Source organism: Prunus mume, linkage group LG7 (assembly GCF_029339155.1).
Source record: "Prunus mume cultivar Tortuosa linkage group LG7, ASM2933915v1, whole genome shotgun sequence".
In the NCBI taxonomy this organism is placed as follows: domain Eukaryota; kingdom Viridiplantae; phylum Streptophyta; class Magnoliopsida; order Rosales; family Rosaceae; genus Prunus; species Prunus mume.
The window spans coordinates 6,427,662-6,441,220 of NC_142704.1; the positions used below are offsets into that span (position 1 = coordinate 6,427,662).

The 13,559-nt window shown below is 39.7% G+C and overlaps 2 protein-coding genes across 2 annotated transcripts; both read right to left on the bottom strand.

Moving 5' to 3' along the window:
* Positions 1 to 65: 65 nt before the first annotated feature.
* On the bottom strand, positions 66 to 1,794 carry LOC103338182 (cytochrome P450 71A24-like). The gene is given in 2 exon segments (NM_001326514.1): positions 66 to 677; positions 850 to 1,794. Coding segments are annotated over 2 exon segments (1,557 nt in total).
* Positions 1,795 to 2,356: 562 nt separating this feature from the next.
* On the bottom strand, positions 2,357 to 4,063 carry LOC103337959 (cytochrome P450 736A117-like). The gene is made up of 2 exons (XM_008241134.2): positions 3,146 to 4,063; positions 2,357 to 2,992 (listed from the first exon to the last, which is right to left on the bottom strand). The coding sequence occupies exons 1-2, from the start codon at positions 4,061 to 4,063 to the stop codon at positions 2,357 to 2,359; spliced, it is 1,554 nt and encodes a 517-aa protein (XP_008239356.2).
* Positions 4,064 to 13,559: the final 9,496 nt, after the last annotated feature.

Consider the following 13,559-nt stretch of genomic DNA (forward strand, 5'->3'; position numbering starts at 1 on the left):
GCATGATTGTGGATACTCTTAGAGCCTTAGACAATAATATGAAACTACCCTCCCTATTTCTCAACTTAGAAGTGTGGAAAAGCAACAGCTTTGAGAGGATATTTTTTATGTGCGGTTAAACCAGTGGTTTCTGTCATGTCTAAATCCTCCCCACTTGCTTCATCGGGCAATGCCCAATCGAACTTGTGCACGATGTTTGCTAAGGCAATTTCATTAACAGCCATGGCAAACTGAATTCCTGGGCAGACCCTCCTACCAGCTCCAAATGGAATCAATTCAAAGTCATTCCCTTTGTAATCTATACCATTATTCAAGAACCTTTCTGGCTCAAACTCCTCTGGTTTGTCATACAGCTTGGGATCTCTTCCGATTTGCCATGCGCTGATGAAAACTTGTGTGTTGGCTTTAATGTTGTAGCCATTTACTTCTACATCTCGGGTTGACATCCTGGGAACTAGTAATGGAATTGGTGGATGTAAGCGAAGAGTCTCCTTCGTCACTGCCTTCAAGTAGTGCATTTCAACCAAATCATCCTCTGTAATTACGTCTGTTCTGTTTCCGACTATTCCCCTTACCTCATTCTGCAATTTGTTCATGACCCTTGGATGCCTTAAAAGCTCAGTCATTGCCCACTCTAAGGCACTATATGTGGTATCAGTGCCAGCAGCAAACATGTCCTAAAAACAATTGATTGGATTAAGATATTTAACCTTTTGCAAAATATATATGCTACTATATGTTACACCTCTTTCACAAAAAACACACATGCACACACATATATATATATATATATATATAGAGAGAGAGAGAGAGAGAGAGAGAGAGAGAGAGAGAGAGAGAGATAGTTACCAAGATGATACCCTTTACGCTAACTCCATCAATAGGAATGCCAGCCGAGGTTTCTTTCTGAATTGCAAGCAAAATGTCCAAAAAATCCTTTTGGTCATCATCTCCACTCCTTGAACTGTGGTTCATATGCTCTTGAACCACTGTATCTATAAAGTCATCTAACTGCTTAGCCACCTTGTCTAACTTGGCTCCCAAACCATTGACATGGCTCAACCAAGAAAGCCATGGGACATAGTCCCCAATATTAACAGTTCCCAGTAAGTCACCGAACTCCCCTAAAATCTCCTTAAACATCCTCCCACTTTCCCCGCCTTCCCCATCACTGTACTTCCTCCCTAGAGCCACTTTACACACTACATCATTAGTAAGCCTCACAAACATTTCACTTAGATTCAAAACAGATGATGATGAGCCCTTTATGTTTCTGATCATGGATTTGGTTTCCTCTTCCCTCACAGAACGAAAAGACCGAACCCTTCTGTTGCTCAAAAGATTTAAAACACATATACTTCTCACCTGCCTCCAATACTCACCATACGGCGCGCTTGCGACATCTTTGTAGTTGTAGAGAAGCTTCTCAAAGATGGTGGACTTGGGTCGATCAGAAAACGTGAGGTCATGAGTTTTCAAGATCTCCCGGGCTGCCTCAGCTGAAGAGACAACAAGCACCGGGACACTTCCAAAGTGGAGAAGCATGAGAGGGCCATGGCGTTGGGACAAGGCTTGAAGTGAGCGATGAGGGTACGAGCCTATCTGGTGAAGGTTTCCAATGATAGGTAGCTTTGGCGGAGAAGGTGGTTGTGTTGATTTTTGGGTGGTGGTCTTAGTCGAAGAGTACCATGTGTATAGGAGGACAAGGAAAATGGCCAGCAGTGTGAAGGCCAAAGGTTGCAAAAAGGAGGAGCTTTCATTTAGCTCTTGCAACAATTGCAAGGGATTTAGCATCTTCAGAGTTGGTCCTATTAAACGAATGTGTTCTGTGTGTTTAAATAAAGGCAAAGATCATCCCAGGACTATCCAATGTATTTAAAGGTTGAAACCACCGCCTCACAAACTTGTATGTGAGCATTCTGTTGGTCCATTTGTTATCTTGTTATCTTCTTCTTCTTCTAGGGATGAGTTAGTCCACACGAGTTCATCCACTTGGGCAGAAGACAACAAAAAAATTTAGATGCTTTTGGAAAGCATAGAGTGTTTGGCTTTTGATCGTGCCTCATTTAAGTTTCTATCTGGTACATAGGAAAATTCAAGGTAGAAATTTGTTTTCGTGTAGATCCAAAAGACTTTAAAATCAAAATCCAATCTAACATCCCAGTTTAATGGAAAATACATCTTATCTAAGGATGACAGTCTTATAATTTATTTATTTATTTTTTATTATCAAGGAACAATATAAAGGATCATTTTATATCTCAGGCTAAGCATGACTCAGACTTTCATGATCTTATGCTTCCTTTGGGCTTCTGTTATGAAACTTTGAGGTGACACTGCAGAAAGGCCTTCACAATCATAAAATGGGAAAGCAGGAATTCTCAGAAAACCTTGGCGCTGCCATAGCTACAAGAGGAGCTTTTCTGTGGATGACAAGGCCAGTACATTCTGTCATGCTTATATCCTCAGCTCTGGCTCCACCAGGCAATGTCCAGTCAAACTTGTGCACAAGATTTGCAAACACAATCTCATTAGTGATCATGGCAAACAAGGATCCTGGACAGCCCCTTCTTCCAGCTCCAAATGGGATTAATTGGAAGTCATGCCCTTTGAAATCTACAGAAGAGTTCAAAAACCTCTCTGGTTTAAACTCCTCTGGTTCATCCCACATTGAGGGGTCTCTTCCAATTGTCCAAGCATTGATCAGGACCATGGTTCTTGCTGCTATGTCATAGCCCTTTATTTTAGCCTCTTGAGTTGATTCGCAAGGAACCAGTAACGGTATTGGAGGATACAACCGAAGTGTTTCTTTGATCACTGCTTTTAAGTAAGGAAATTTATCTAAATCGCCCTCGGTTATGTCTGCTTTGCCATTAGCAATCCCCATCATCTCATCTTGCAGTTTTTTCAAGACTATCGGATGCCTTAAGAGTTCGGTCATTGCCCACTCTAGAACTGTGTAGCTAGTATCAGTTCCACCACCAAAAATATCCTGCATAAACCAAGAAAGATCTTAGTTCACCCCCAAAAGCAATTAGCAACGGATGGAGAAGTATAAGATTTTAATATTCTGATGTAGGTATCTTAGGCACATAAAGCTATTGAGCTTTCTTGCTTAAGTTGTGGAGACAGAGAAGAGACTTACCAAAATGATACCTTTGATGCTATCCCTATCAATGGAAGAGCCAGTCTTGTTTTGCTTTTGAATTTCAAGCAGAACATGCACAAGATCCTTCCCATCTTCACCTTCAACACTCATATTATCACCACAGCTCTCTCCTTTCATGTTAAGAGTACACATATGCTCATCAACTACAGAATCCAGAAACTCATCAAACTCCTTAGCAACTTTCTCCACTCTTGCATCTAAACCATTAATTTGACTAACCCAACCAAGCCATGGAATAAAATCCCCTACATAAAAACCACCCAACAAGATCATAAACTCCACAAGCAACTTCTTAAATTTCCTTGCACCTTCATCTCCACTATACTTTTTCCCAAAAGCCACCCTACAAATCACATCATTAGTTAGTGAAGCAAACAACTCACTTAAATTCACAGGCAATGACAACAGAGAAGACTGTTTCACTTTCTCAGTCAGCAAGGCTAGTTCTTCTTCTCTTACTGCTCGAAAAGACTGAACCCCTTTGTTACTTAAAAGTTGGAGCACGCAGATGCTTCTCATTTGCCTCCAATACTCACCATAAGGAGCTGAGGACACACTCTTAGCTTCATACATAAGTTTATCTGCAATGGTAGATCTGGGTCTGTTAGAGAAGATGATATCATTTGTTTTCATGATCTCACGAGCAGCGTCTGCAGAAGAAACTACAAGCACTGGTTGCATACCAAAACGAACCACCATGAGTTCACCATAGTGCTGAGCTAGTCGTTGTAGGGATCGATGAGGGTAAGTGCCTAGTTGGTGGAGGTTTCCAAGTATTGGTAGACTTGGTGGTGAAAGAGGCAGGTTTTTGTGTTTTGGTGTATCGGTAAGCCTTTTGATGAGGAACATTGTGAAGATGAGGAAGGGAAGGGCAATTACAAATAGGTGCAACATAGCTACTTGATAGGACCCGACCCAAATTCCACTTTGGAATCCTAGCCAAACCCTGTTCGTGATCAACACATGGCGGGTGCCGAGCACAAATGACCTGGTTGCCCTTCTAGTTATAAACTTAACTTCATTTCAGCCTTGACTTTTACCGAAAATTCGGCAGAGTTTCCCCTGAAAATCAAACATTCCCAAAATTTCCATCTGTCAACAAGCACTTAAATATACACCAATTGCCAGTACACACAAATAAGTACGTTCCAACATTTAATTACATCATAGGGCAACATCATAGCAACTATACAGATTAATTTACAACGAAAGGAACAACTTGTGAACCAAGGACCCTACATCAAATTGAGGAAGAGCGGAAAGCGGAAACTGCCCTGTGGTGACTCTCAGATGCACGTCTACTGCCTAGGGGCGCAAAATATTAAAAAGGTGAGTGGACCCAAAAACAAAGTTTAGAAAATACATAAGAACATACTGAAATCAATGCACTCATATATTTATAAATATAAGCCAATCATACTCATAGTCATCTTTAAACTCTTAAAAGCATTTAAATCAGTTTAAAACTACCACCTAGGTGTACCCCTCTAATTCCGTCAATTCCTCGATAATCCGTCAATTCCCTTGGCAAGTCTTGGTGACACAAAGACAACCTAAGCCGCAAACCGGCGAGGATTGGGGACCGTAGTCGACTGATCACGCATTCCGGCTCCTACAGTCCGAGCATCCTGAAACTCGTGAGGCAAATGTCAAGCGCACTGACAAAACTGAAGGCAACCTGGATGTCCGTGGACATCATCATATCCAAAGGCAACATATCTATATTTGGGTACCTGAGGTGGCTTAAGAAAATATAAAATCTCTGAAAGTTCTCCTGAATAATTGAATTTCTGTTAAGTCTAAAACTCTGCTGCCATTTATCTGATATTTAGCTCAAATCTCCTTTTCCTATATCCATAACGGACATCTCATTCGGTAGCATGTGAATTCAAAACATTTAAAAGCATATATCAACTAATAAAACACTAATCTTTGAATAAAACTTATTCAAGATCAAATACTGTAACTGAATAGCATAAATTCATTTATGAAAACAAAGAGTCCACTCACAGCCGGTCCGAGCTCACTGGAACTTTTGAAGATCCCTCCTACGGTCAACTGGTGCCCGGATGCCTGATTCAATTACCATAATATATATATATTAATAAAACTGCTTGATATAAATATTTGGGTTAATGGTTCTATTGGTCCCCCAACTTTGACCGAATTTTCATTTGAGTACCTCAATTTCCAAAATGGTACCCACGGTCCTGCAACTTAAGTTTCATTTGAATTACTAGTCCCACCATTACTTCTGTTAGTTTTTTCGTTATATTTAGAGGTATATGGGTCTTTTCAGGTTGGTTTTGAGGGACAAAAAAGGTTTTTACCCTTTTAGGATCTCTGATACGAGTATAATGGAACTCTTGTACTTCAGACCAAAAAAAAAAAAAAGAACTCTTGTACGAACAAAAAAGCTGAAGAAGAAAAAGTCGAAGCTTTCAGACGAATCTTTTCTGCTGAAGCTTTCAGACAAAAGCGAAAAAGCTGAAGAGTTTGAGTTGATTTTGTCTGGGTCATTGTGTATTAAGGTCGTCTGGTGTCGATACGTCTTGGTTATCTCATTGTGGGGTCAATAGGTGTTGTCGACAACTTTGATGGAGTTTGCATTCAGGACTTCTGGAGACCCCCCCATATACGGTATGCGATGCTAATGGAAGTACTAGGAATGCTTTTTGATATGTTAATTGCTTTTTGTTGTTTTGGAATTGTCTATTTCTGCTCGAACTGTGCATCAATTGAGGGTTTTGTTATTGTCTCTCTTGTTTTCTTTTGTCTTTATGGCAACACTGAACGCATACCTTGTGTTTTGGTCAAACATTGAGTGCATACTTGGTCCTACTATCCTTGTTGAATTTAAGGGTTTGTGGTCCTACTAGTTTGATATATGTCAATTGATTGCACAGTTGCACACACTAGTACATTTGGTGGTCCTACTTGTAGATTTGTGGTCTACTGGTAGGGTTTAATGTGATTTGTCTTTATTTAGGTGAGCAAAGATTTTAAAAATTGGTGTTGAACTGAGACTACTACTTCATTTGCAGATAAGGGTGAGTTCTGCACTTTGGAAATTCACCATGGGAGTGTTGTACAAGATGGGGTTTATAAGGGGGAGACATTATGCTATTTGGACAACTGTGTGGATGATTATCTATCACTCTTGGATTTAAGGAAAATAGGTATAGAGTTAGGATATGAATTGGACCTAACTAAGAAGGAGATAGGTTTGCAAATATATTGTAAGATGTATGACAGTAATGGTGAAACTATTATAAAGCTCATTGACAATGACAGTGTTAGATGTGAGATGGTTGGCTGCATAACAAGTAACAGAGTGTTAGTGTTATACTATACTGACAACAAAACAAGTGAAAAGACATGGACTCAAACATCTGTGGAATGGCCTAGTTTGCAAAGTGAAGAATACAATTATGGGAGATTTAATGAAGACCACATGAAGGAGGATAATGAGGCTTTAGATACTAATGCGCATGTTGTTTTGCTTGGAGATTGTGAAGCTGTAGTTGATGAAGAAGAAGAAGAGTCAGAGTACGTGGATAGTGATTATGAGTTTAGTGAAGATGAGGAGGCAAACAAAGGTTGTAATGTGGACATCAATATGCCTTGTGATGAAGAAGTGAATGTTGAGACTGAAACACAAACACAAGGGCTAGGAGAGATTTCTGATGATGGGGCAGATTCTGATACCTTATATTTTGATGGGAACACCTCATATGATGAGAATACCAGTCGAATTGCACAAAAAAGCGGAGGATTTGCCTACCAAAGTTCAAGCAATATAGGAGAGCTATTGACCTTAAAAATCCAGAGTTTCATTTGGGGATGCAATTTGCAAATCGGGAGCACTTGAAAGAAGCAATAAAGGAGTATGCCATTGTAAACGGCAAGCTGCTGAAATTTCAAAAAAATGACAAGAGAAGGGTGAAGGTCATGTGTAGTGGATCTGAAACTGTGCATTTGTTCTTTATGCATCTAGAATTGATAAAGAGGAATTCACTTTTGTAGTAAAGGCTATACATGCTGATCATACATGTGGCAGAGTAGACAGGTTGAGATACGCTAATTCAACATGGATTTCAGAAAGATTTTGTGATAAGATGAGAAGAAATCCTAATTGGACTGTGGAGCAACTTCAAGATGAGGTGAGGGAATACTATGCAATGAATGTTACACAGAACCAAGTGTATATGGCAAAAAAATTGGCTAAGAAGGTGATTAAAGATTCGTACAAGGAACAATTCAAGAGATTAAGGGATTATGCAGAGCAAATTAAGAAGACCAACCCTGGAAGTACTGTGGTAATTAAAACTGAACTAGCAGATGATGATGCATTGTTTGAACAGATTTATATTTGTTTAGCTGGTTCTAAAAAGGGTTTCTTAGAAGGGTGTAGGCCTGTTGTAGGTGTGGATGGGTGCCACTTAAAAGAACCACTGCTCAGGGCAGATCTTAATCTGCAGTTGGTGTTGATGGGAACAATGGTATGTTCCCATTGGCCTATGCTGTTGTTGAAATAGAAAGCAAGGCAAGTTGGATATGGTTTCTAGAACTCTTAATTGCAGACTTGGGGATCCAAAATGGTTTGGCATTGGTGTTTATAAGTGATAAACAGAAGGGGCTAATTCCTGCTATGCAAACAGTTTTACTAAATACTGAACACAAAATGTGCGTGAGACATTTGTATAACAACTTCAGAGGCCTGCACACAGGACTTGCTTTAAAACATTTGCTATGGGCTGCTGCAAGGGCAACCACATTGCCTTGGTGGGAAGCAGAGATGGATAATCTGAAAAGGGAAGATGCAGATGCTTGGGGGTGGCTAATTGAGAGGCCTGCAAAAAATTGGTCAAGATCTCATTTTGCAACACACTATAAGTGTGATTTGTTGTTAAATAACCTATGTGAAAGCTTCAATGCAGCCATTATTGATGCAAGGGATAAGCTAATTGAGAGAATAAGAATGTATATTATGATTAGGATGGCTAATAGAAGGGCTTCTTGTCAACATTGGAGGTATACTGTTGGTCATAGAATCTTCAACATAATAGAGAAAAATAAGTTAGTATCAAGTCAATGCATACCGAGGTTGGCTGGGGAGAAGAAATATCAAGTAAGTCAGCTGTATGGGGGAGAATTTGCTGTCGATCTAAGAGCAAAGACTTGCTCTTGTAGAAGATGGGACTTATGTGGGACTCCTTGCCCACATGCAATTTCTGCTATTTTCCATAGAAATGAAGACATAGAGGATTATGTGGATAAATTGTACAAGAAAGATGCTTACTTAAAAACATATGGTCTTATTATTAGACCTGTTCCTTCCATTGACCAATGGCCACGGAGTGGTTTACCAGCTATTAAGCCTCTCAACTTCATAATCCAACCTGGAAGGCCAAGGAAGGTGAGGACAAAAGAACCAGGAGAGGTGGAAATACCAGCTCCAGTACCTCCAAATCCAAAACCACCCAACTGGAAACCACAACCTGCAAGGCTCAGACGAATCTTTATCAAGATTCGGTGCACAAGATGTGGTTAAGAAGGACACAATAAAAGAGGATGTGAAAGGGTTCAACAGTAAAAGCTGCATTCAGATTCTTTGCCTTCATGTTATCACCTATAACCTAACCTAATCTAATTTTGTAATGATTCCAGATGCAAGCTGAAGAAGGCCAAGCTCCAGCTCCCCAAGCCCAAACTCAAGCTCCCCAAGCCCAAGCTCCAGCTCCCCAAGCCCAAAATCATGCTCCCCAAGCCCAAGCCCAATCCCAAGCCCAAGGCCAAACTGAATCCTTTTCTGCAAATATCCAAGCAAGGATAGTAATTGGACCAAATCTAGTGGCCCAACATGTAAGTGTAGTTTGAAGATGGTTTGATATTCACATGTTCTTATGTCATTTGTATATCATCAATCACATATGTGAACATTTGCTTGTAGGTGGTAGCAACCAAGGGTGGTAGAGGTAAAACGAGAATGAGAGGCTTAGGAAGATCATCATCCCAAGCTCAAGCCCAATCCCAATCCCAAGCTCAAGCCCAAGCCCAATCCCAAGCTCAAGCCCAAGCCCAATCCCAAGCCCAAGCCCAATCCCAAGCTCAAGCCCAAGACCATGCCCAAGCCCAAGCCCAAACTGGAGCCTTTTCTGCAAATATCCAAGCAAGGGCATTAATTGGACCAAATCTAGTGGCCCAACATGTAAGTGATATTTGAAGATGATTTGATATTCACATGTTCTTATGTCATTTGTATAACATCAATCACATATGTGAACATTTGCTTGTAGGTGGCAGCAACCAAGGGTGGTACAAGTAGAGGGAGAATGAGAGGCTTAGGAAGATCATCATCTCAACCTCAACCTCAACCTCATGCATTGCCTCCAAATATCCAATGGAGTGCACCAATTGGACCAAATCAAATGGCCCAACTTGTAAGTCATAGTTCCTTATGGTTTCATACTCACATTTTCTTATGTCATTTCAATAACCCCAATGTTTGCTTCTATGTTGCATCAACTAGGGGTGGTAGAGGGAGAGGGAGAATGAGAGGCTTTGGAAGATCATCATCTCAACCAGTGTGTTTTGTACATCATCTTCACAGCCACCAAGATGAATGCTGTTTTCTAACTATTTTGGGGATACCTTTTTAGACTTAAACTATGTTGTAAACATGGCTCTTTTGATGATTCAGTGTGTTTTGTACTCTGTTTGAGTAACAAGTTATCATTTTGGAACATGTGGTGGATTTGGGGATGTATTAAACATGTCATATGATTGCACTTTTCCAGAAAAGGCTCTATCTGTGAACATTTGAATTTGTAATGAATGTAAGTTTTACTCTTCTGCTTATGTGAAAGGTTGCTCTACTATTTCATGTGCATTTGTATGCCTTAATTTGAACAAGTCTTATATGCAGATTGAGGTCAATGAATCTGGAATTACAACATTGCAAATAACCAAAGTTTTCAAAATCCATAAGCCTTTTGCATAACTAATAACATTACAAGATTGCATAACTAATTTCGGGAATTACATTAGCTCCAAAATGGGTTTCACTGCCCTTACTCCCATACATTTTCCAGACATGTTCGACACCATGATCATCATCATGAGAATGGCCATAAATAAAACACAAGCACCCATACTCATCCTACATTCTCTTTGTCGATGCCTCATCATATTGTCTTCCAGCAAAAGTCTAAGCCTTATGTTGTCTCTAACTGCATAATCCAACTCCTTATTTTCTTTAATTATCCCCTCCATTTCCAAGTTTCGAGCTTCTAAGGATTGAAGTGTGTTGACCACAACACTTTTTCTCTCTTCTGTCTCCCTCATTTCAGTTTCCATCATTCTTATTCTTCTAAGCAGACCAGGCACCACATTCTTCCCTCTTGTACATGTCTCCTTGTCCAACCACCTAAAATAATGCTCTCCAACTCTGTTTTTCTGCTTTGTTATTATCAAATTCTTCATCACAACAAAATCTGAACATAATACCAATTTTGTGCATAAACCCAATAGTTTAAAATTGTTTACCTGGTTGTTGTCACAAGCCTTAAAGCATCTTCCTGGATTCATGTCCGTCCATGAAGTCCTCGATTTGATCAAACTCCCACAATGACAATACTTCACCGATTTGGGGCTTCGGTTAGATTCCATTGATGATGTTTCAGACATATCACTTGCCATCCTTCAAACTAATCTGCTCTCCAAGCTTCCAAACTTGACGATTCCAACTTTTACTCAGCCAATATGCGAGCTGCAGAAGTGGATTGCAACTTTTGGTTCTTTAGGTTTTGTGTGAGCTCTCTCTCTCGATCGTCTATTTGGAGGAGCGAAGGCAAGTTGTAGAAGGGGATAATATAACCAACCTGAAAAGACCCATATACCCCTAAATATAACCAAAAAACTAACAGAAGTAATGGTGGGATTAGTAATTCAAACGAAACTTAAGTTGCGGGACCGTGGGTACCATTTTGGAAATTGAGGTACTCAAATGAAAATTCGGTCAAAGTTGGGGGACCAATAGAACCATTAACCCTAAATATTTAAATAAAACCCTGACCCTGGCTCCTAGAAGTGCGTGCATCCAATTAAAGTTACTCCTATGCCCACATTAACGTTCCTTTAACCCTAGGACACAAGTCCCGTGAGTCTGGTCTCGATCAGACGGTTAGATTGGTCACAATCACATGATCAACGGTTCGAAACTATTGAACCCGAAAATCACACAAGATGCGAGATCCGTTCGGGGTTCAAACGTTAACCAAATTGAGATCCGCGAATTCCTCGCGCTCGTCACACCGAGGATCATTTTAGGATTGAATGTGGTCCCCACCAGACTGCCCACACACCACCACAAGCTCTCTAACTTAGGTAAAACACCCATTTTCGAACCACTTTTGTTCTTGGACCTAACCCAAAAACTGGCCGGAAGTGGCCGGACTTGCACTCTCAAAACTGGCTTAACCCTAAATCGAAAATCAAACGATCTACGCTTGAAATTTCTCGAATCCTACCGAACCAGTAGCTAGGGCATCGAATCCTACCGAACCAATAGCTAGAAAACCATACCTCACTTGTCCGATTCGGTGGCCGGATGACGGAGATCGAAGGCTTGGAAGTTCTATCAAACCGCAACTTCCTTGGGTTTTCCGGTTTATTTGTGGTGGCGGCGGAGGTGGTCGGGGTTGAAGTCGGAACCAAGGGTCCTTTTGGCACCGACGACGAGGTCTAGGGTGGTCGGATGAGGTGGCTATGGGGGTTGGAAGATCCGGCTGGAGGGAGATCGTCGGGAGAGAGAGAAGTGACTGAGGGAGAAGGGAGAGAATTGGGGTTTAAAAATTCTGAATTTCAAATTACCATTTTGCCCCTCCACGTATTTTGACTGTATTTTCTTTGTTAAAACTACGATTCAAGCCCACTACGTGTCTACGGACTCGTTTTATCACGCTCTACGCAACGGTGCACGTGGAATTGCCAAATTCTTTCTCGGTCAAAAAGTCAACTTTTTCTTTACTAGAATATTCTAAGGGCAAAAGTGTCCTTTTCTCTTAATAGTTTAATGGTTAAATATTAATTAAGGTTTGGGTCATTACACTACTGGTTGCTCAATACCTAAGAACTCAATGTCAAATGTTGATTTGTCTTGTTACATTTTCGGTAATGTTAATCATAGCCACATATATGGATGTTTCTAACTTCTTTTTAAACCTTTCTTTCTCTTATGTTTTATTTTTTTATATCTATTGACAGTAAGGAGAGAGGGTTCCCAGTATGACCTTTCCTCTCTCTCTGAATACTTGTCAGTCTCCTCACTATATATTAAGTGAGAATGGTAGAATATAATGCCGGTTTGATCACTTCTCATTAGTAAACATTATCAGATTAGTATTACTCAATACGCAATCTTATGCGGTTACATCAATATGATTATAAGATTATAAGGGTCATTTTGTTATAACGCAGCCACACATGGCTGCTATAACATAGAAAATTTCAGGTCTTTTCATGTGATTTTCTGGCTCTCCACCAGCTCCAGCCAATGTTTATTTAGCAGATATACCATATGAGCATCATGCACAGAGAAATACAAATGAAACCATTAAGAAAAAGACAAGTAGAAAATGATTTGAAAACAATTTTTCCTTGCTCTTTCTTCTTGTATTATACCCATGCATGTCGCCCCCAAAACATACATGAAGGTGAACTTCATACTAACAGTTATATATGGTGGTGGTGCTAACCAAAGGGTATTTTTAAAAATCATTGTTAAGTTTTTTTTTTTTCTGAAAAATCATTGTTCAGTTGGCAGTTATAAACATTGCAAATTAAGGTTGTTGAGTTCTGAGCGTGTAGGTATTGCTCTACTTATATAATTAACTTGGGACAAAACAAACGAACAAGTCCATTTTATTTGCTTAATACTATGTAAATTATCAATTAATAAACTATTTGTGTCTAAGTATGATAGTGTTTATCATACAATAACAAAGTTGAAGGGAGATCAGGAATCAAATTATAATAATCATCAAAACTATAATTCACAAACCCTAAACCCGGCTATACTTTTAAAATAAATTCATATATTTTAAACGTCTATACTCTTGAAATATCTTTATTCGATATTTTACAAGTATAGCCGCGCGGCCGGCTATACTCTTTAAAAATATTTATTGTAAAAGTATAGCCGCGCGGCTATACTGTCCCGTAGAGGTATGCAAGCAACACCAAAACAATTTTTCCACACGTATGGAATAATAATTGGAGGTAGATGAAAATTACAAAGAAAACATAAATATAGGCAAATTACCGATAACGAGCAGCTGATGTCAGTAGCCTAAAGCACTAATATTCCAACCATTTTGTAGTTACACTA